Below are 21,165 nucleotides of genomic sequence, written 5' to 3' on the forward strand. Positions count from 1 at the left end.
AGTAAGCATATCATAGCATAGTCTGAAACATTATTTATAAAATGAGATATAAGTTTATTTTTTGGAGCGAGTGTAAAGATGGAGGTAACTTACCATATTTGGCGCACATTGCGTCCCATCTAATGGCGGCGAGCGCCGTTTCTCTGGAATACAATTACGGCTTTTATCCGGATTATGACACAGTAGAATATTACACGGGTCAGCCTAAAAAAATGATACAGTAGTGTTAAAACATTGACATTTTAGGCCTATATATTTATATTAATTGAGTAATGTGCTTGTAGGCCTACTTCTTAATCAGCGCAATCAATATTAAAATAATGCAAATATTTACCCTGTTTTCTATCGTGACCCATGGACAGGCAGTGTAGTTTTCACCGTAAATGTATTGGCACTGTTCGTCTAAGGAAAATTTCTCTCCGATGTTCCTGTTCGGCTGTGGGTATGGAATAGACAGCGGATAGTCCCGTAAACATCGGAATGATCTAGAATAATTTAAAACACGAATGTTTGATATTAGACCAAAGTTGTTAACTTCATTTGCATCATGAAAAAGGGGATTCCAACCGAGTAATAACGAGGCCTAAATTAGAGTTTTATCACAGGCCTACAATATTACAAAGTGTCAATTTAGCCACGATTTAGCCGTGATTCAGCCTTTAAGCCACGGGCGAAATAATAATATAAAATCAATTAAATAAACCCCAATCATAAATACGCTACAATTATACTTACTTGATATCCTTTTGCATGGTTTCTCGACTACAATTTGACCAGAGATATCGAATGAATGTTGACCGGATGACTTTTGACATGATGCTACCGCGAAAGATATCGTCGGCGCATCCATTGTCATCATCATGCTTCAACCCGAGTCTGAAAATGGAAAGAATAATAATTATTATAATAATAGCAATTTAAATTGTTAATTTGACAAATACAGGACAACGTTTGTTCTTGTTTTGCATTCACGTTTTCTCTATTCGTTCGAAGCCGAATTACATAAAATAAATGACAGCACGAAACCGAAAGGCCCTTTGATAGGGGTAATATCAGGTTAGAGTGACTAATAATGAGAATTGAATGCACTAAAAGCAACACGCAGACAAGTAAATGAGATATAGGGTCTAGATCAAAAGGGAAGTGGACTCACCACAAACACAACCCGCAGACCACAGGTAGGGTAGATATAATGACTAGGGCAAACAATTATGAAATTTGAATACACTAAAGCAATCCGCAGATTACAAGTAAAGGGGATATAGGGACTAGCTAGAGCAAGCAAGGGAATTGGACGCACCAACGCAATAGGCCTAAAGTAAAGAGGATATAGGGACTTGACAATCACTAGAATTGGACACAATCACACAGACCACAACAAATGAGATAGGGAATAACAGACTATAATAACTTGTGAGAGTGTGAGAACAAGCAAAATGGTACAATTTAGAAATCAACATGGTTGAGAAACTGTTATTCTTGGCATGAACTCCAATAATCATTTTACGAGACTTACAGGTGACCAATTTCCTGAGCGATTGCAAATGAGGTAGTGAAGCCTTCGTCTTGTACTAAAGCGCAACTTCTAAACTCGCTACACATCTGGCCATTTTGTTCATAACCTGTATTACAAAATGTTAGCAAATTTGTTTTTAAATTTTTATTTCGCAATAAAATGAAATGGGAGTTAAAACTACAATAGGAACCAAACGATATACAACTTTGTAGGCCTGTCGTTTTAATAGAGACTTAAATTTACTTGTCCCTTTAATAAATTCTATTAAATTCAGAATCAGTTGTTTGGCGTGAGAGAACTTATGGGTCATACGTATACAATTCAATTGAGCATGGAATCATAATATTTTTCCTATGCTAAAGTACAGTTTGCAGTTTGTACACAATTTTGTGTACATCTTTCTTTAAAAAAAAATACTCCGATGCATACAAAAACATATCGAGATTCGCTATTTGTTTACAATGTGAGTACCCAACTCGCTGATTGGCGAGTTGGCGTGTCTGTTAAAAAATATACAACTTGCTCTAATCCCTCTTGGAAGTTACATTGCATAGTTATGATGATAATTAATTCCCTTGCTTAACTTCAATATATCACAACAATTTAACCGGAAGGTTCTCACACCACGATAAATATCGGCATAAGTCCTCCGACTCTCGGAGACTGTTTTTTGGACACCACTTTAGTACTAGAGAGGGTTTATCCCACGGACAAATTTGAACGAATTAATCCGACAAAGAGTGTTTCCTATTGTAATACAAATTTAAACAGCAGATATTGTAAGAGCATGGATTAGTGTACAAAGCAGATATTGTAATATTTCTCCGAAACCTTATTTTATATTTGACGAATTCCGCTCAGGGATCCTATGAGATAGAATGTTTTGGTTATGTGCGTGTAAAGCAATTCAATACACACACTGTGTGGATGTTTTTAAATGTCAAATTTATTTTTCTATATTGTTATTTTAGTTTGATGAATAATACTACCTTCTCAATTATTAAAACTGAAATAAAAGTTCAGTCCCGCTTATCGTGCAAGACGCACTAGTCACGGGTTTATTATTTTTCCGAGTGAGCCAAATTTAGTTTACGATAAACATACATAATCGCTTAAAAACAAATTGACTAAATGCAAATGCACTAACCAGATTTTGAAAGTTCCTTCCGTGTAAGAAATAAGGCCAAATCATAATGATCTTCGCTTGCATCATCAATGTCTTGATTCATCCTAGCCCACGAGCACACTCTGCTACGACTCAGCTGTAAACTCGTCTTTACAATTTTGTTGGCCGACTGTATTAAAAAAAATTATTAATTTTAGATCTTGTTTTAAGTTCAAATTCATGAAAACCCCTTTGTTTAAGGTCAATATATATCTGTTTTAAGTTCAAATTCATGAAAAGCCCTTTTTTTACTATTATTGTTTAAGGTCATAATATATCTGTTTTAAGTTAAATACGGTAATTTTTGTTCATTATCATATTGTTTTTTACATGTTTCTTACCTTACCTTACTTAATTATGTTGCCTGGACCCCACATTTTAATGCTTAAATTTCCAGTGGGGTACCCCTTTTCTCATTTATTATCTATTATTTTAGAAAATGTTATCTGCACTTTGTTTTTATTTGAGAAATAAATTTATTTGATTGATTGATTGATTAAAAAAAAGAATTATAAATTCGTTATTTAGAAAAGTGTACCGGTATATCACGGTAAATATTTTAGCAATATATTTAAGGTATTTCATTAATAAGCGATCCATCGTCGTCCATATTATACAAGATAGTATAGTATAGCTACAACATGACTCCTACGACAAATGTATACAATTATTATTTTTGTAGGCCTATTTTACAATGTTAGAAAATATTACTATTATACAAGATACATTGAATTAGTAATGCTAATCAATGATACTAGTTACAACATGACTCCTCCTTCCTTCCTACAATGTATAGTATTAGGTATAACTATAATAATGATAATTTAAAAATGTTGCTATATCATGCCTGCCAGTGATATTATATACATTCACCAATACCTCTTGTTCACTCCAAAGAACTATTTTGGTGATGATAATTTGAATATTTATGCCGATCGTTTCATCTTGTAAAATCTCATTGACCTAACAAAATAATAGAAATAATAAGTAATAGTATTAATAAATAATATATTATACTTCTGCTCTGTGACTTATTTACTTTCAATTAATAGCTATTATACCTGTAAAGATTATTCGCACTTAAACTTAGTTCCCACTAGCGACGCAACGCAACGCAACCGACGCAACGTATGAAAATTCCCTTCCAATAATTGTCCAATAATTGTGTTTGTCCACGCCTGCGTGAAATCAATCCTGCGATTTTTGCAGCACTGTTGCATCGTCAGTTCCCACTTGTGATTACGCAATACAGAACTTTGCGTCAATACGTCGCTGCGTTGCGTTCTAGGTGGGAACCACGCTTTAGACGCAACGCAAGGACGTTTAAAACGCATCGCAAGTAATTTGGATGGATGGATAATCCAAACTGTTGCTTGATATTGGGCAACTCGCTTGTGTTGTGCCTACGTCGTTGCGCTGCGTCCTAGAGATATTAACGAGCCTAAACGCATGTGTGATTTGGACTATGCGTAATAATGATGATAAGTTGTTAATATTTTAAGAGGATTCAAGGTTTGCTTACCTTGAATATCAGTGATTCTAAATATTCAGTCACGGTATCTTGGTAAAATTCACTCATACTAAATTCACCAACAAGCAATGTTTCGATATAACGAACCGGTCCTTTGAGGGACCGACGATTGCGTGCTCTTTGGACAGATTCTTTAATAAAAATAATACAATTATTTAATTTTAAATAGTTACACAAATTAGGCATTATCTATTTGAATCAAGCATTTATAGCGCCAACAATAATGGTTTAATAACAAGTGGACTCACTTTCAACTGAACTACTACTCGCACCATCAATTGGATTTACTCCGTTATTATTTGCGTGGCAGTAAAGAACATGGGGGCAGCCATTTTGACGGCACTGATCTTCATCATTCGTGACGTAGTCAATTATACATGTATGGTCCCGATCTTTTATTACACCTTGCTGCAAAATTAATTATAAGAAGTTGTTACATCAACCGTCGCACTATGGAAGAGTGAAATTACTGGTCAAACACACCTAACACCCACAACCTTCCCAACACTCACAACACTCACAACCTTCCCAACACCCACAACCTTCCCAACACCCACAACCTTCTTCCCAACACCCACAACCTTCCCAACACCCACAACCTTCTTCCTAACACCCACAACCTTCTTCCCAACACCCACAACCTTCTTCCCAACACCCACAACCTTCTTCCCAACACCCACAACCTTCCCAACACCCACAACCTTCTTCCCAACACCCACAACCTTATTCCCAACACCCACAACCTTATTCCCAACACCCACAACCTTCTTCCCAACACCCACAACCTTCTTCCCAACACCCACAACCTTCTTCCCAACACCCACAACCTTCCCAACACCCACAACCTTCTTCCCAACACCCACAACCTTCCCAACACCCACGACCTTCTTCCCAACACCCACAACCTTCTTCCCAACACCCACAACCTTCTTCCCAACACCCACAACCTTCTTCCCAACACCCACAACCTTCTTCCCAACACCCACAACCTTCTTCCCAACACCCACAACCTTCCCAACACCCACAACCTTCCCAACACCCACAACCTTCCCAACACCCACAACCTTCTTCCCAACACCCACAACCTTCTTCCCAACACCCACAACCTTCTTCCCAACACCCACAACCTTCTTCCCAACACCCACAACCTTCTTCCCAACACCCACAACCTTCTTCCCAACACCCACAACCTTCTTCCCAACACCCACAACCTTCTTCCCAACACCCACAACCTTCTTCCCAACACCCACAACCTTCTTCCCAACACCCACAACCTTCTTCCCAACACCCACAACCTTCTTCCCAACACCCACAACCTTCTTCCCAACACCCACAACCTTCTTCCCAACACCCACAACCTTCTTCCCAACACCCACAACCTTCTTCCCAACACCCACAACCTTCTTCCCAACACCCACAACCTTCTTCCCAACACCCACAACCTTCTTCCCAACACCCACAACCTTCTTCCCAACACCCACAACCTCCCTAACCACCACAGCCTCCCCAACTCCACAACCTTCCCAACTCCACAACCTCCCCAACCCCCACAACCTTCCCAACCCCCACAACCTCTCCAACCCCTACAACCTCTCCAACCCCTACAACCTCCCCAACACCCACAATCTCCCAACCCCCAAACTAATGACATCGGATACTCATGGATAATGGGAACGTATAGCACTTTACATCTTCATAATTATGTCTGTGCTCTATATTGTAAAAATGGGGGAAATTAACAATAAAACCTTCAAGAATTTGGAAACCCACACTCAAAAAATAAAGACCAAAATATTAACTATCTTAATCTTCTATCTGGGGCTTAACAAACTTGGTTCGACTTGTAGATTACTCTTGTAAATTCAATGTTTTTTCTTGATTTTTTTTAGAAAATAATTAAAACAACTTACCATTCCATACTTTACTTTTACTTGAACTGTTGACAAGATTCCATAAATGTTCCCTGCATAATATCCATTGCCTATGTCGTATGTAGTTGAACGATTGTTCGATGTTCTAACAGAGAACATTTCCCTATTTTCAATTCTTACCAAGTCCATTGTATACTTAATATCGTAAATCTTAATAGTAATATATAATAACGGCACGTTTTCTGATAAATCAAAACTAAGGAATTCACCATGTTTAGTTGATTTGTATGGTACAACAATTGTATCTGAAAATAAGAAAGAACGACGCGATATATTATTACTAGTGCTGTATGTCATGTTTTTAAACTGTATTTAACCTCCTTGTCTGAGCCTATACAGGTACCTATAATAATATACGAGTTTTCAAAACAACTGAGTTGTTATAAATAAATACTGGTGGTGCCTTATTAAACAAAAATCCATACATTTTGTGTGTGCAGCAGAAATTGGAAGAAAGACCTCTAATACCAAAGGTTCTCCAAAAAGAGTTATTTCGGCCAAATATATTTTTTTATTAATTTCAGTAGCCTACCTGATTTAAATAAAATATTTTCAATTTGGTCTACCTGAAAAAAAAACCATTTTTATTAAAACATAATTTTAAATAAATTAGGCATAATTGTGATTATGGTGATGATTATAAATTGAAATTCACTGAGAAGTCAATGTAATAAAAATGAATACTCCTAAATGTTTGGTGTCAACAATATTTCCTCTTCGCGTTTTTGAGTGACATTTTGAGTTGAGTACTTAAACACAAGGGCTTATTGTTCGGTGTGAAAAGCGTGCGACGTGACAAGTCCGATCAGATGGAACTAATTACTGTTCGTTACCTAATTTGAGGTTTAATAATCATCTCTCTGTTCATAGCTTAAGGAAACCGTAACATAATTGGCGTTGAAACAAAGAAACTTATAGTGCGAGGCTGCTTTGGGAACACGCATGTAGGCCTAATCAGACTTGCCATCATACCTCTCCCACTCCCCAATCTCGACAAATTCACCCTCTTCTCCAACGCCCCCCACCCCTTTACTCCTTCAGCAAATAAAAGATTGAACAAAACAACATCGAGATCCTATTTGTAGGCATATAAAATTTAAACTGCTGTTTTTTTTGTAAATGCACCATGATCGGCGGGGTGTTATATTGGGGTGGGGAGATCAGAGAATTCTTCTGCGGCAAATACATTTTTCTAAGTAAGCTATTACCCTCAGTGAAACGACCCGGTACCAACTTTACTTGTTGCATGCATTGCGGTTCAAAGGGGGACTTAAAAGGAACTTAAAGCAGCTCCTCAGTGCGTGAGGAAAATATTAATTACGAATTTAACACCCGTGACTCATGAATAAAGGAAATGACAAACCGATAAAACCAAATGATTAATGGCGGAATCCCTCAACGCGCCTATAATCAAATTCTCATGAGATGCTTAAATGCATCTATCAAAACATGAAAACTAAAACATATTTATAACGTTTATTATAACTTTAGATCGAATTCGTTTCTACTATACAGAGTTTAAAATGTGCCTATTAATCGATCCGCTACTGTTTTAAATGTATTAATATAATATGGAGGTATGATACAATATCTAGGCCTTCGTGATTTATATACCAGCACAACATTAAATACCATTTTCAATGGATCAAGTAGGCATGTAAACAATAACCAAACTATTAAATCTAATTATAATTTAGCCTAGGCCTTCTTACCTGGACGGAATTCGTTACGGCAATGACGGCCAAAACAATAGGAAACGTAGATGTCCACATGCTTCTTGTTAACTTCAAACTGTGTCTAAGCCAACATTCAGCACAAACTGAAGGTAAAGATACTTCATAAACCGACACATTGAATTATGACAATTTTTAAGGTGCGTGATGCTGTGTGCTGTCAAACCATAAACTGAAGTTTCTACCTGTCAAGAATACTTAGTTTGATTCGACACAAGTCGACATTTGGATCATATTTCCCGGTCTTCGTATAACAGCTAGCAATCGGTTTCAACTTCTATAAAAACAACACGTGACAATAACCGTCTGATTTAAATAAAATATAAAAATTAATTATATTTTTCCGACATTTGCCGAGTGTCCGGTCGATAAAAGAGTTCTTATGCGTATGATTTGTACAATGAACACATTAGTATAATTTCCGGAATTACGTACCCACCACAAGTTGATGATATTGACATCTGGCTTTAGTTGCTAAGCACGTTGTGTAAATAAGACGCCGATTGGTCGGCTCATAATTAAGAAAATTTAATGAGTATAATGTACAGTACCGGTAGGTCTACTGTCAAGATTATATATTCATAGAAGAAGGTGTATAAAGTCCCATCAGACAATAGTTTTTAATCTTAAAAAATCAAATTATTATTATCAAACCCTGAAAATAAAAACATACCTTTTCATTGCTCAATTACACACATGCCTTGAATCAGAAGTTTTATCTGATTGTAACTTACAACTCATTGAATCTTTAGGAAAAACGCTAGGAAAAACTTTTTACTCGTCCATGATGGCGCTCATCACGAAAAAGTGCTCATCATATTATATTTTACAGTATAAGATTTTCGTGTTTTATTTTATATATTTTTAAAATAAAGGAGACGATTATGTAAGTTATGCTGTATTTTTTAATCACATTTAAAAATTAGTAATTCATTTATTGGAATCAGTAATTTTTATTTTTTTCCTAAAAAATATTTTGTGTCTTTTTGAACGAGGATAGTTCTTAGTGATCAAAGTTGGGTCATAGTTCATTAAAATATAGGTGGTAAACAAAAAAGGTTCGAGAGAGAAATGACTGACTAGCCTAGCCTCCTAGGTAGGCCTTATTGCTTTTTAACATATATGCCTACATTATAACAAGATAAGGTAGTCAACAAAAACGTTTATGATAGACTTGACTAAGCCTAGGCCGTAATCTAGCATATGCCTAGGCCTAGGATAGCGTATAGCCTATCTAGGTAGGCCTAGAGAGTAGTAGGCCTACTACTACTAGGAGTAAGTACTAGCCTAGGCCCTAGGCCTAGTCTAGACTGGCTAGCTAGGCTACTACTATAAGGGGTAGCAGTCCGTCTAGGCTAGGCCTGTAATAAAGTAGAGAGTCTAGGCCTAGCCTTAGGCTAGGCCTAGCGTAGCCTGCTGCGGCTAGCTTGGCCTAGCCTACTAGCCAGCACTAGCCTAGGCTTAGTTAGGCCTCCAGTGTTCCCCAGGTAGTAGCCCCGGGCGGGAGGTGTTTAGCAGGACCGCCCTGCCTGCAGCCTGGCCTGGCGGTTGTTAGTAGGACCGCCCTAACTAGATTATCATAGGCCTAGACCCTAGCCAGCTAGGCCAAGTATACAAGCCACTTTCAGTTCACCAATAATAATGATTTTGATTATTTTTAAAAAGTTGTTATCTCTTAAAAATGGGTAAATAATGATGAGCCTGATTATATTTAATCATATTTTGATGTTGAAAATAGGCCTAGGCCTATATAAACAATTTAAAAATATAATTTCTTTTCATTCTTTTATCAAGAAGCTGCTAAACCTGACAATGTCTGTGAAAAGCTTTAAAAGTGCATCTAACTTCAGTGCATTGGATCCTGATGAGAAAAGCATTGATGATGAGTGCCGAATGACGTACAAGCTGATTGTTGGCAACATAAAAGACAATATCAAATCCAAAAGCCAGCTCGTTCAAAGTAAGCAGACCTCCAAAGTATCCATATACCCAGGTAGCTGGGTGACTAGTAGTATAGGGTACTGCCACAGAAAACATGTCTTAAGAGTTTCCATATTTCCTTTTCAAAAGATCAGATCGTTTGAGTCGTCCTCTGAATCTACCTACAGTATGGTGAATTCTTTCTGATTTATCACTAAACACCACCTACTACTGTACAAAAGATGTTGAAATACCACTTGGTCCAAACCCTAGCAATCAATATGATTTATTTTTGCATTTGTTTGTTGTTAAACTTGCATAATTAATTCTTTTTACTTATTTAGTGTTGCACCATGCTGGGCGTAACCCCTCACAGAAGAGCCTTAAAACATACTGGAAGGACAATACAAGTAAGTACTAATGTCGTTAATTTAAGAATATTGTTCTACTTCCATAACAGTAAAAAACAAAAGTTTTCCATCCATGAGTTCTATGGAAAATTCTTTTAATAAATAAGTGTATAAGGCTGTGTTCAGACTTCAAACTTAATTACAGGTTTAACCTAAATTACTCTCTGGACTAACAAGACGAACTGTTCAGACTACGAAAATGTAGAATTAATGTAAAAATTTACCCAGCAAGTTCATAGTTCATGCATCTTATTACACAAATTGCTCCTTATATTGTGGGTTAATCAGCTTGCGGTTTAAGGTGTAATTGAACAATTCAACTCATGAGTTGGGTTTTTAAAACAGCTTGTTTATCTTAAAATTTACACCACACGCCACCATTACATGTGTAAATTTCAAAGTCTGAACGGGCTCTAATGCAATGTTTTTATTATTTTCTACTAGCTTCATTAGCATATCAAGACTTCTGCAAGATAATGAAAGATGAAAAAGTGATGAATGAACGTGAACTTGAGAAAGCTTTCAAAAAGATAGATGTGAATGGAGATGGCTTTATTACATATAAAGAATTAAAAAAAGTTTTAACTGGGGTAAGATGTGTTTACAGTACCTTCCCATATTTGGGCTGGCCAAAAATGTCAGATTTTCTAGAAAGTCTGCTATTCATAATACATTTAAAGATGTATTGTCGGGCCCCAAAAAACATGAAATGAAGATTAATTAAAAAAAAAGGACTTTGAATAGGCCATTTCGCAGTTGTAATCAAGTTAATCACCTCCCGTAGAAAAAAAAAATGTTTCACTTTTCAGAGTTACCATTCTTTGCTTTAAATTACATTTTTTTAGGTAAATAATTTTTTTTTATACAAATTTTGGTCAAAGTGAACTATTGATATTAAAATAGCATATTCAACAAACTCATTTCAGAAAAAAAAATTGTTCAGGTGGACAATATATCTTTAATAGTAAAAACATTGATTGATGGGAAGTACAAAATAAGAAGGGATTAAAACTAAAAAAGATGTTTTTTTTTTTTATTAGAAATAACATAAAATAGTCTACCTCAATACACACTGGGTCACATACAGTTCCCCTTATGTACCCACAGTTCCCCTTGATTTTATTTTTGAAAGGAAAGAAGAGCATAAGCTTGTTTGGTTTTTTTTAGAGAGGAGAAAAAATGTCTGAATCAGAAGTTAAATCAATGATAAAAGAAGTTGATGAAGATGGTGATGAAAAGTTGAACTATACAGAGGTAAATAATTATGATTTATTCCTTTTGTTTCTATTCTGTAAAGTTTAAATACTGAAGAAACATGCTAATTATAATACTTTTTTTCAGTTTTGTAAGATGCTTATTTCAACCGTGGAACAATGCAAGAAAAAAGGTGCTGATAAGTTAAGCAGAATAGAGCGCAGATCAAAAGATAGCAAGGCAAAGAGCGATTCATCATCTCGCAGAGGGAGCTCAAGAGATATCAAAAACGGTAAATGTTTAGATGTGGTCTTGAAAAATTGTATTGGGCAACCATGTAAAATGTTCTGTACTTATCATCATACACACACATACATCGAGTTATAACGGTCTGAAGCTTATGTTATACACATTAGAAAACATACACATTGACACATTGGGAGACTTCTAATTTGTACCTATTCCCCATTAGCCTTGCTCTGTACCGCATTATTATGCACATATTAAACTGTGGTCTTTGCCTCTTATCATATAAAGGCATCAAATGATCAAGTGGGTTTTTTACCTCCTATTATGTAAACACACACCCGCACGCACATTGTATGACAGTGGTTTTTCACCTCCCATTGTGTACATATCTAGTGTCCAACTGTTGATGAAACTCCCATCATCATCATCACACACCTGGCCTTAATAAGTCTGTACCTCATTTATATACAATTTACTACTGCATTTTTTTTTTATGTTCAGAGATGGTACTCCCATCATCATCACACATCTGGGGTTAATGATAGTCTGTACCTCCTTTATATACAATTTACTACTGCATTTTTTTTAATTGTTCAGACCGACGTCCAAGCTCATCAGAATCCAAGACAAGAAGGCGGGACTCAAGTTCCTCAAAAACAAAGAAATCGGAACCTGTTCAATTCACCCTTCCAGCAGTAACACGTGTGGCGCCCCGTGTAACAGAACCACGCATGCTCAAGTCGTGGCACCATGTGTTCAGTAAAGGATGCTTCCATTTTGAGGAGAATGGCTCGATTATTTCACATCAGTATTTATTAGAACTACCAACAGCATCTACAGTATGGATGACAATAAAACCATCTATATTAAAACCAGGTAAAAACTACTACAATAGAACGTCAGGACCAATCAAGTGTCCCCTTAAAGCTCTGTCTACACTATCAAACTAGTTACACAAAAAAAAGTGTGATGTGCCCAAATAGGGCGGTGATATGCCGAAATATGGTAGTGATATGACATCATCATGTCCACATTTTTTGTCACATACAGTGTAGACAGAGCTATACAGGTTTTCACTTTCCTGTGAATCCTACTGAATAGGAATTTACTGTATTTTAATTTTTATGATCTGTTTTTGCTGATCAAAATACATCATATTTATAAATTTATTTTCTCTGACTTACAGTATTTCTGTGAGTCTATTGTTTATATTGTTAACAACCGGGTGTTAAGTATTATGTAACTCTTCCTTTTACTAATATTAAAATAAGTATATATTACTTTAAAATTAATACGCCATTGATACTCATTTTGTCGTAAAACAATTTTTCAGATCAAAAGGTTATTGACACTTTGCTATTTATTGTTGAGCAAAATGATGATGGAACTTTAGGAGAGTATGTTGGCTACACACACCTTAAAAATCAACAGGTTTGATTTATTTTTATATTACTTTATGAATGAGTGTGTGAATTTGTTGGTAATGTAACATATTTTCTTTATTCTCATTTTAAAACATTTTCTTTATGCGCATAAAGTCTAAGAATGTTTACTTAATGGTAAACTTTAATTAGTCACATGTCATTTAATGTCTCACATTAAAAATAGTGAAAATGATATTACATCTTGCTATAAAATAAATGTTCATCTTTTTTACTGCATCATGTTTTAATGATTTAATTTAAAATATATGCATTCAGAGTAAATGTCAAAGGTCATATGATGTTTTGTAAACTAAATCTATGCTACAATTGACAGTATTAACAATAATATAATCATATTAACTTTAACATTACAGAAATTTTGTCTGAATAAGAGCCTCAAAGCAGGAAGCTATCGTTTGATTCCATTCACTTCCGGATGTCTTTTTAAGCCTCGGACAAGGAAAATAAAAGACAAGGCCAAGTTAGTTGAACAAAGTGGTGATGAATATCAGCTGACTAAAGCCTTCAGGTGAGCATGGAGAGTGAGCCCTCAAACACTCAGACCTGCCAACCCCACTTGGTAATAAAAATCTGGTGAATTTTTAGAAGCTGTCAAAAAAAATCTGGAGACTTAAAACAAAATCGGGAGATAAAATCAAATTTGTACATAAAGCGGACAGTATTTTGTAGGAAATTCTTGAAACCATTAAGATAAAATCAGAAAATCACATTAAATCAGGTGAACCGGAGATTTATCTTATAATCAGGTGATACCTGCTTTGAACACTGCCAGTAAAGAATGGAGTTGATCCGGAATCAGATCATTACTGACATTTTATTAAACGGTGTAAAAAATTACTGGGGTCATTGAATCACTAAGGGTTATTTTAAGAAATATTAATTCTATTATTAGAAATATTTTTTACATTGGCATTAAACCAAATTATAGAGGGCAGCATGCATGAAAAACACATTACAGTAAATGAGAGTATAATGGAGCAGGTGCCTTTAGTTGATTTTTAATTTTAAAAAACAAATTATAGATATAGTGCTCATAAGATTTTTTATTTATTTATTTTAATTTAAATCTTTCGACAAAATGTGTATAAAAATAACAATTAAACATCGGTATAAAATTGTTTTAAACTGGCTTTAAACTTATGGATGAAAATTTCTAAATTCCAAATTCCAAATTGTGTTTTATATTTTTTAAACATTTATCTGGTGGGATTCAAATCTGTTAACCTAGTCTCACAGGCTAAGTATAATAGCGATTAGACCATAGAGCCTGTTTAACAATTCTCCTCTTTTTTTACAGGGACACATTAACAGATGTATTTGAAATAATTGATTTAGATTGCAATGGCCTTCTGAGTCGAGATGAGTTTAGTTTGTTCCAGCTAAGAACAAGTGGCGAAGCAGTTGATGATGATGCTTGGGAAGTTGTTGAAGGTTTGTAAAAATGATATTTGGGACCATGTCAAAATTATTCTACTGCAGTTTCTGCAGTAACTACATTTTGCTTATACTCTTTACCCACCAGTTTAGTCGATTATTTAACAAGTCTTTTTAGGGGTAATCATATTTTGTTTATTGCAGTAACTGCCTTGTAAATCTCTATATTGAAACAAACTAAGATCATAAGTTAATTGCAGTAAAATAATATAATTATATCCTGGATTTATATAGAGTCTAATGTTGTGAAACCTCTAAGCACTGAACATTATTACCACAGTCATTTTTTTAATCAAACATGTATGGAAACATACTCCCATAATGCAGCTAATAATCAGCTCAAAGTTGTGTCTTGATCTAACCGGGTACTCATTTATACACCTGGGTGGAGAGAGGCAAACGTAAGTAAAGTATCTTGCCTAAGGATACAAGCAATGCAACAATAGTTGGATTCAAACCTCGATCTCACGATCAGTACTCGAACGTCTCAACACACTGCGCCACATGCCCTTATTCCATATGTAGTTATATGCCCTTATTCCATATGTAGTTATATGCCCTTATTTCATATAAGTTATATGCCCTTATTCCATATAAGTTATACGCCCTTATTCCATATAAGTTATACGCCCCTATTCCATATAAGTTATACGCCCCTATTCCATATAAGTTATACGCCCCTATTCCATATAAGTTATATGCCCCTATTCCATATAAGTTATACGCCCCTATTCCATATAAGTTATACACCCCTATTCCATATAAGTTATACGCCCTTATTCCATATAAGTTATACTTTTACAGTAGAATACTTTTTACATGATCCCTTAATTAACTAATTACAATATTGTATTGTAAGTAAGTATATGTAGTACAAGTATGTATATAAATATGTGTAGCTACATATAACACAGTATATATTAACAATACAAATTATATAAAAGTTTCAAATGTTGACAATTTTCTCATGTGGGATTCCTAGTCTCACAGCCTTGTATTTATATTAGCATAATAGTATTTCTTAAAGCTACCCATTTTTCTATACTTATTTCTTTATTATTCAATCAATAGTTAAAGCATGGAATAACTAATACATATCTATAAGTAATTTGTATTTTGTAATCTGGATCCACCATTGAATGATGTGTTCCACTGATATACTAAAGGTAATTCCATTGAATATAATAAGAAGAAACAGGAAAAATGCCAATTCATAGTTTAGAATGGTCAGTGAGGTTATTAATATCAATGCTTTTATGAGGAAGAGGAATCAAAATTTAGAACTAAAAGACAATGAGTTTGTTTGTTTCAGTTTTGAATGTTTGAAGTGTTAGATAAACAAGGAATAGGAAACAATTAAGGCTTGTATTTGTTAATAATATCCTTATTGTATCACATTTACCATTTCTTACGAAATGTGCAATAAAAACTGTACATTCCAGGAAATTTGTAAATAGAACATTATTAGCACAGTTGTTTTGAATATAACACTAAAAACCAGCATATTGTTAATGAGTACTGAAGGTTACATTGTACTGTATGTATCATTCTGTAAAAAAAGGAGGGACCATGTCAAAATGATTGTACTGCAGTTGCTGCAGTAACTATATTTTACTCTTTACTCGGTTTTATTCAATTTTTTAACAAACATTTTTTGGTGAGGAGTGGGGGTAATCACACTGTTTTTTACACAATGCCTTATATAAACCTGTACATTGGAACATACACAAATAATACATTATTGTAGTAAATCAAGCAATTAATCCAAAGTAAATATTATATTGAAGTCTTCTTAGTCTTTGAAATATTTCACTAAAATCTACATAGCCTATCAACATTCATAATTAAACATTGTGGCATTGTTTTCACATGGAACTCAAATGCTGTTATTGAGAAAGTAATGAGTTTAGTTTCGGTTTATAATAAGCAATTAGGTAGCACTAAATAATGATTGGAAAGTTAATTAAAAAAGGGTATTGATATAGTTTCATATTACAATCTCATATTTGTAATAGTTGCCTAAACCTCTAAAGGATGCCCATGGGTGTGGTGAGCTTCTTTTCTAGATAGTTTCTTTTCGATAAGAAGCTTTTAGTTCTATAGTAGTTTACAATGATCACATAAGGTATTAAGTTTGTTTTTACTTTCTTATTTAAGGAAGTATATTATTAGAAGAAGGCAATGAGATACTGTAGTTAGTTTCAGTTAAGAATAAGCTATAAAGTAACAATTTAATATTTCTGGATCGCGAAGTTGTTAAAGTTAAAAAAAATTGAACATATATTGTTGTATTAATGGGGCATTACAAATCACTAAATATTGTTTGTGTACTATAGATATTTAATATCTATAGTACACAAACATTATTTAATCTATACACACCATGTCCATGTTCTCTAAACAGGAACACAAGGGAATTGTGTACTTGTGTACTCTAGATCTTATCTAAAAAGACTTTATAATTCACAAAAATAATGAAACATGTCCGCTGTGAACCTAGGCTATGTTCACTATGATTTACAGCATTGATTGAGCAGTTAACACATTATTTTCTTGTATTTTGTAGAAAACTTTGAACTAAAGAAAGGCGAACTCACCAAAAAAGGTTTCATGGAGCTTAACCAGATGGAAGCAAATGATGAAGAGGGGGACACTGAAGACCTCTGGGTTACCCTCAACTCCATGGGGTTTGCTGATGACTTGAAACTGGATGAGGTACAGTATACTTGTTTATTTAAGATGGCGTACTGTTTTTTGTTGACCAAGTCGTCCTAAAATACTCTTCTCTTTTTTTGTAGACCAATGCAAAGAATACCAACCATCTATAAAAATGAGTTATGTAGTCCATAGATAACACATCCTGACTGGGTTCTTTAAATTACCATATCTAGGGAAAATGAATTATTTCTCTGTTGTTACAAAGTTATCCTATTTTGAAGTTAATTTTTTGAAAGTATTCATAACTCAAATATTTTACACAATGTATACACAGACAAGCGGTAACGGTAAGCAGAAAACAGAAATATAGAATCTATGTTATTTCTTATGACCATATACACAAACACAGATTAGATGGGTGGTTGAGTGAAAATGATAAATACAGATTCTATGTGAGACAAGCATGCGGCTACCGTTACTGATCGTCTGTATAAATTGGCCTTTATGCGCTTATTTTGCTATTATTTATGTCAATATTTTACACACTGTATTAATCACGATGTTATTTTTTAGGCTTGCCCATATAGAATTGATATATACACTGAAAAATCGAGAGGTCGATTGAAAGTACTCCAGCTTCAGATGGGAGGACGTGCTTTAGATCGGGCGGTATGTGAATCTGTCAAAGCCACAGAGGATGTGCAATCAAGTAGTATAAGCCAAGATGTAACTGCATTTTACTACACAGGAGACAGTAGAGTTACTGTTGCTATACAGAATCAAGTGAGTTAGATAATTGAACTATCTTGAAAAGAAGGCTTCTGTTTTAGAACTCTTGGATGGGTTTTTTTTTTAAATGGCCTTCTTTTCGGGATTACTTTTGCAGACCAAAGAGAGGGCTTGTTTCTATCGGAGTTAAATACAGTCGATCAGTTTAACTTGTTTCGCATTCAAATGGGTGGTATAATGTTACAGATGTACTTCTGAAAGCTGTCAGAGTTGGACTTGCTTAATATGTCTGGATATCCAAAATTCAGAATTAATGTTTCAATGGTCAAAAGAATCTAGGTCCTTTTTGACCTCAGAAAAAGTTTTGGAGAATTTTCGAGTTTTCAACTCTATAGAGCTCTTACGCAAGGATATACCTCTGATATGATTTGGATTAGCTTAAATCTTTTCTCTTCATGCTTAACTTTAAGTCAGTGTGAACACAGTTTATGATCTGCAATCAATAATAATTGGGTTTGTGCATCTAATTAAGATTAATTGAAAGCCTCCCTAAGCTCTTCAATATTGATATTTTACTGTATTATATATTATCTTACACAATTTTATCTATTAACAGTCCAACAGCCGTGCTGTAGTCAAGTTGGATTTTGGAAAAAGCCAAAACTGTGTCAGTAACATCAATGATATGGAAAGAACAATGCAGATTCCACCAACGTCAATGAAAGTAAGTTATATTTATGTTTACACATTGTTCGGTGGTTTATATCTTTTTGAAATTCTCTCATGTCTTGCGGTTTAAAGAGAAAGTCTACTCTATTCATTATCAGATTTTTCAATAAGCACACGGTGAATAATACATCATTGTTACAATAAGTAAATATGTAAATAATACATCATTGTTACATCAACCTAGCAAGGTACATTGTCTGCAAAGTATTCCTTTGTACACACTGTACAAAATATAGACACATTTATTTTATGCTTAAGTTCAACTTTATTATATTTCCAACAACCATGGACTCCCAAATCATCATGTATTATAACGTACAGTATAAACTAATAAGGCCAACAGCCATAAGTCGCGTGCTCTCAGAAAAAAATGAACTTTCAAAAAGTAATGTACTTTAAAACTTTTCTGTACATCAAAACAGTTCAAAAAGTACAGAAAAGCGATAAAACGCATAGTTATACCGGGCCGACAGACAGACCGACCGACATAGTGAACTATTGAGTCGCGTCCACGCGACTAAAAGCAAAATAAGGAAGTAGTATGTAAGTTTAAGTCTAATTAAGTGAGTGTAATATTACTGTAACTTTTTTTTTAAATACTATAAAATACTGTATTATTAGCAACAATCTTTTTAACACTACTAATATTTTTATAGGTTGCACTTCATTTACTTCCAAAAGATGACGAAGAGGATTGGACAATAAAATGTTACGAGACCCTTAACTAGAACTCTATACTATCAACTAAAGTGTGCTTTGCCCAATTATGGTAGTGATATGACATCATCGTGTCCATATGGGCACATCACATAAAATGTGATAGTGTAGACGAAGCTTAAGGCACATAACACGTTTTGCACTCTCACAGATTTGTTTCCCCTTGATGGTTGACATGTTCAAATCCTGTAATAGTTCCAGGATTTTTCTGAAGCCAAGGCCAATACAGCCAAGGCCAAGTACTTTGATGGTTGAAAAAATGTAGTAAAGTTATATTTATTTTTAATTTTCTTATTGTTAAATTTTGTGCTGTGTTATCTTTCTTAGCAACATACTTAAAACTCTCTGAGAAAATAATATACATATACATTGTACAATTAAAATGTATTTAATGCAATAACAATTATATTTTACATTAATACAGCCAAAAGCATACTTTAGCGCCATTTCTGAAGAACCCCTCCCCTCCCCCACCCACTTTTTTTGTGCATTCTTTTTTATAGTTTACATTGAGCATTATTTTACTGTAAAATTCCAACTACACCTTGAACAAAATAATAATTAAATTTTGCTTTCTAATTTTAATTGATGTTACTGAGATAAATGTAATATGATTTCTGTGATATTAAATTAATAGTATTATACAATTACTGATTTTTATTTTTTTATTTAATGGTTGCATTTAAAATGTAGGCCTACATTATCTACTTCCTGCATTACATGGAAATATTAATTATACAATAATTTGCCTTATAAACAGTTTTTAATTTTTAAATAACATAGTAAATACATTTCCTCCTTTCAAATCTACAGGGAAAACACAGGGACTTTCCCCAATATCTAGTTTATATAGAGCTATTGTATTTTTCCATGAAACGCTATGTGTGCCAACATGCTATCTTTTAATCGCAGTCTACAACAAACCTAGATATTCTATTTTTATAGATTCTTTTTTAATCTCTTGACGTTTTAAACTAATCATCCACTTAGCAAAGTTATGGAATATTCTAGGCGATGTGTTGCACGGCAAAATTCTACCTAGACAACGCATGTAGGTCCTATATATAAATTATTTCCTGCATTAAAAAGTCGGTTTATGAAAAGGTTTCCCGTTTGCGTGGGTAAAGTGCACAGGAACTATCGTATCGTCGTACTGTACTTTGATAATCCGGAAACTAATACTTTTGATGACTTTAAAACAAACAAGAAAAGAACTCACGTAGTCTTGTTGTGGCCGAATGCAGTATGTTGGTAATGTTTAAATCTAAAGTGTGTATTTCCTTTTAATTTGTGTAGATTTTAGTGTAGGAGCGTTTATACTTAATTTGATTTTTTTTATTAATTTTAAACGATGTATCAATTTGATAGGCAAGTAATATAATTGAATATCTTCTTTCTCTAACTATTTGTAAAAGCGTAATATAAATACGGTCATTTTTTTAAAAAATGTATTATTTATTGCGTTGAAGCCGATCATAAGTAGGATCTTTAGGTGACGTATTTATTGATGTGTCCACGTAAGAGTACATGTCGTATTTGTGTGATGGAGTATCTATGTCCAGCTTTCCATATTCATTGCCAAAATCATTATTCAGAGCTTCTTCATTGGCCGTACTGTAAACTTCAGATCTTTTGTCACCCTTTGTATAATCTGACGTCATGTCGGTAGAATTGGCATAGTAGGCTTTTGATGTGTTTCCATATGGTACGCCTTCGTTGTCATTCCCTACGGTGTATGACTGCATTTCGGCAGCATTTATACTATCGTAAAATTCACCGCCGTTCCTAAGAAATTCTGTGTTTC

The 21,165-nt window shown here is 34.4% G+C and overlaps 3 protein-coding genes across 8 annotated transcripts in view; 2 read left to right on the top strand and 1 right to left on the bottom strand.

Annotated features, from left to right (window-relative positions):
- Positions 1-4,343, bottom strand: part of LOC144844557 (A disintegrin and metalloproteinase with thrombospondin motifs 3-like) — an 18,261-nt gene extending 13,918 nt beyond the window's left edge. For both annotated transcript variants that reach the window (XM_078701518.1, XM_078701517.1), the window contains exons 1-7: positions 4,204-4,343; positions 3,561-3,644; positions 2,664-2,811; positions 1,517-1,622; positions 736-876; positions 335-485; positions 94-204 (exon numbers count right to left, since the gene is read on the bottom strand). In XM_078701518.1, coding sequence (XP_078557644.1) covers positions 94-204; positions 335-485; positions 736-876; positions 1,517-1,622; positions 2,664-2,811; positions 3,561-3,644; positions 4,204-4,260 — 798 coding nt within the window. In that variant the 5' untranslated portion in view covers positions 4,261-4,343. The remainder of the gene's footprint in view (positions 1-93; positions 205-334; positions 486-735; positions 877-1,516; positions 1,623-2,663; positions 2,812-3,560; positions 3,645-4,203) is intronic.
- Positions 1-19,440, top strand: part of LOC144844558 (EF-hand calcium-binding domain-containing protein 7-like) — a 24,212-nt gene extending 4,772 nt beyond the window's left edge. The window contains exons 1-14 of one of the 5 annotated variants that reach the window (XM_078701519.1): positions 8,881-8,972; positions 9,674-9,836; positions 10,141-10,206; positions 10,651-10,796; positions 11,374-11,460; positions 11,548-11,692; positions 12,247-12,525; positions 12,983-13,080; positions 13,448-13,602; positions 14,392-14,525; positions 17,095-17,243; positions 17,760-17,969; positions 18,532-18,639; positions 19,301-19,440. In XM_078701519.1, the coding sequence (XP_078557645.1) occupies positions 9,689-9,836; positions 10,141-10,206; positions 10,651-10,796; positions 11,374-11,460; positions 11,548-11,692; positions 12,247-12,525; positions 12,983-13,080; positions 13,448-13,602; positions 14,392-14,525; positions 17,095-17,243; positions 17,760-17,969; positions 18,532-18,639; positions 19,301-19,372 (1,797 nt within the window). In that variant the 5' untranslated portion in view covers positions 8,881-8,972; positions 9,674-9,688 and the 3' untranslated portion in view covers positions 19,373-19,440. Of the gene's footprint in view, positions 1-8,880; positions 9,023-9,670; positions 9,837-10,140; positions 10,207-10,650; positions 10,797-11,373; positions 11,461-11,547; positions 11,693-12,246; positions 12,526-12,982; positions 13,081-13,447; positions 13,603-14,391; positions 14,526-17,094; positions 17,244-17,759; positions 17,970-18,531; positions 18,640-19,300 lie in introns of those variants that run through there. The other 4 variants (XM_078701523.1, XM_078701522.1, XM_078701524.1 and 1 more) reach the window with 4 other exon arrangements.
- Positions 5,351-7,404, top strand: LOC144845742 (uncharacterized; the record flags this gene model as incomplete). The annotated part of the gene is made up of 2 exons (XM_078703171.1): positions 5,351-5,595; positions 7,062-7,404. Coding segments are annotated over 2 exons (375 nt in total), but the record flags the coding sequence as incomplete, so codon positions are not given.
- Positions 19,441-21,165: the final 1,725 nt, after the last annotated feature.

Source organism: Antedon bifida, chromosome 6 (genome assembly GCF_963402885.1).
Source record: "Antedon bifida chromosome 6, ecAntBifi1.1, whole genome shotgun sequence".
Taxonomy (NCBI): Eukaryota; Metazoa; Echinodermata; class Crinoidea; order Comatulida; family Antedonidae; genus Antedon; species Antedon bifida.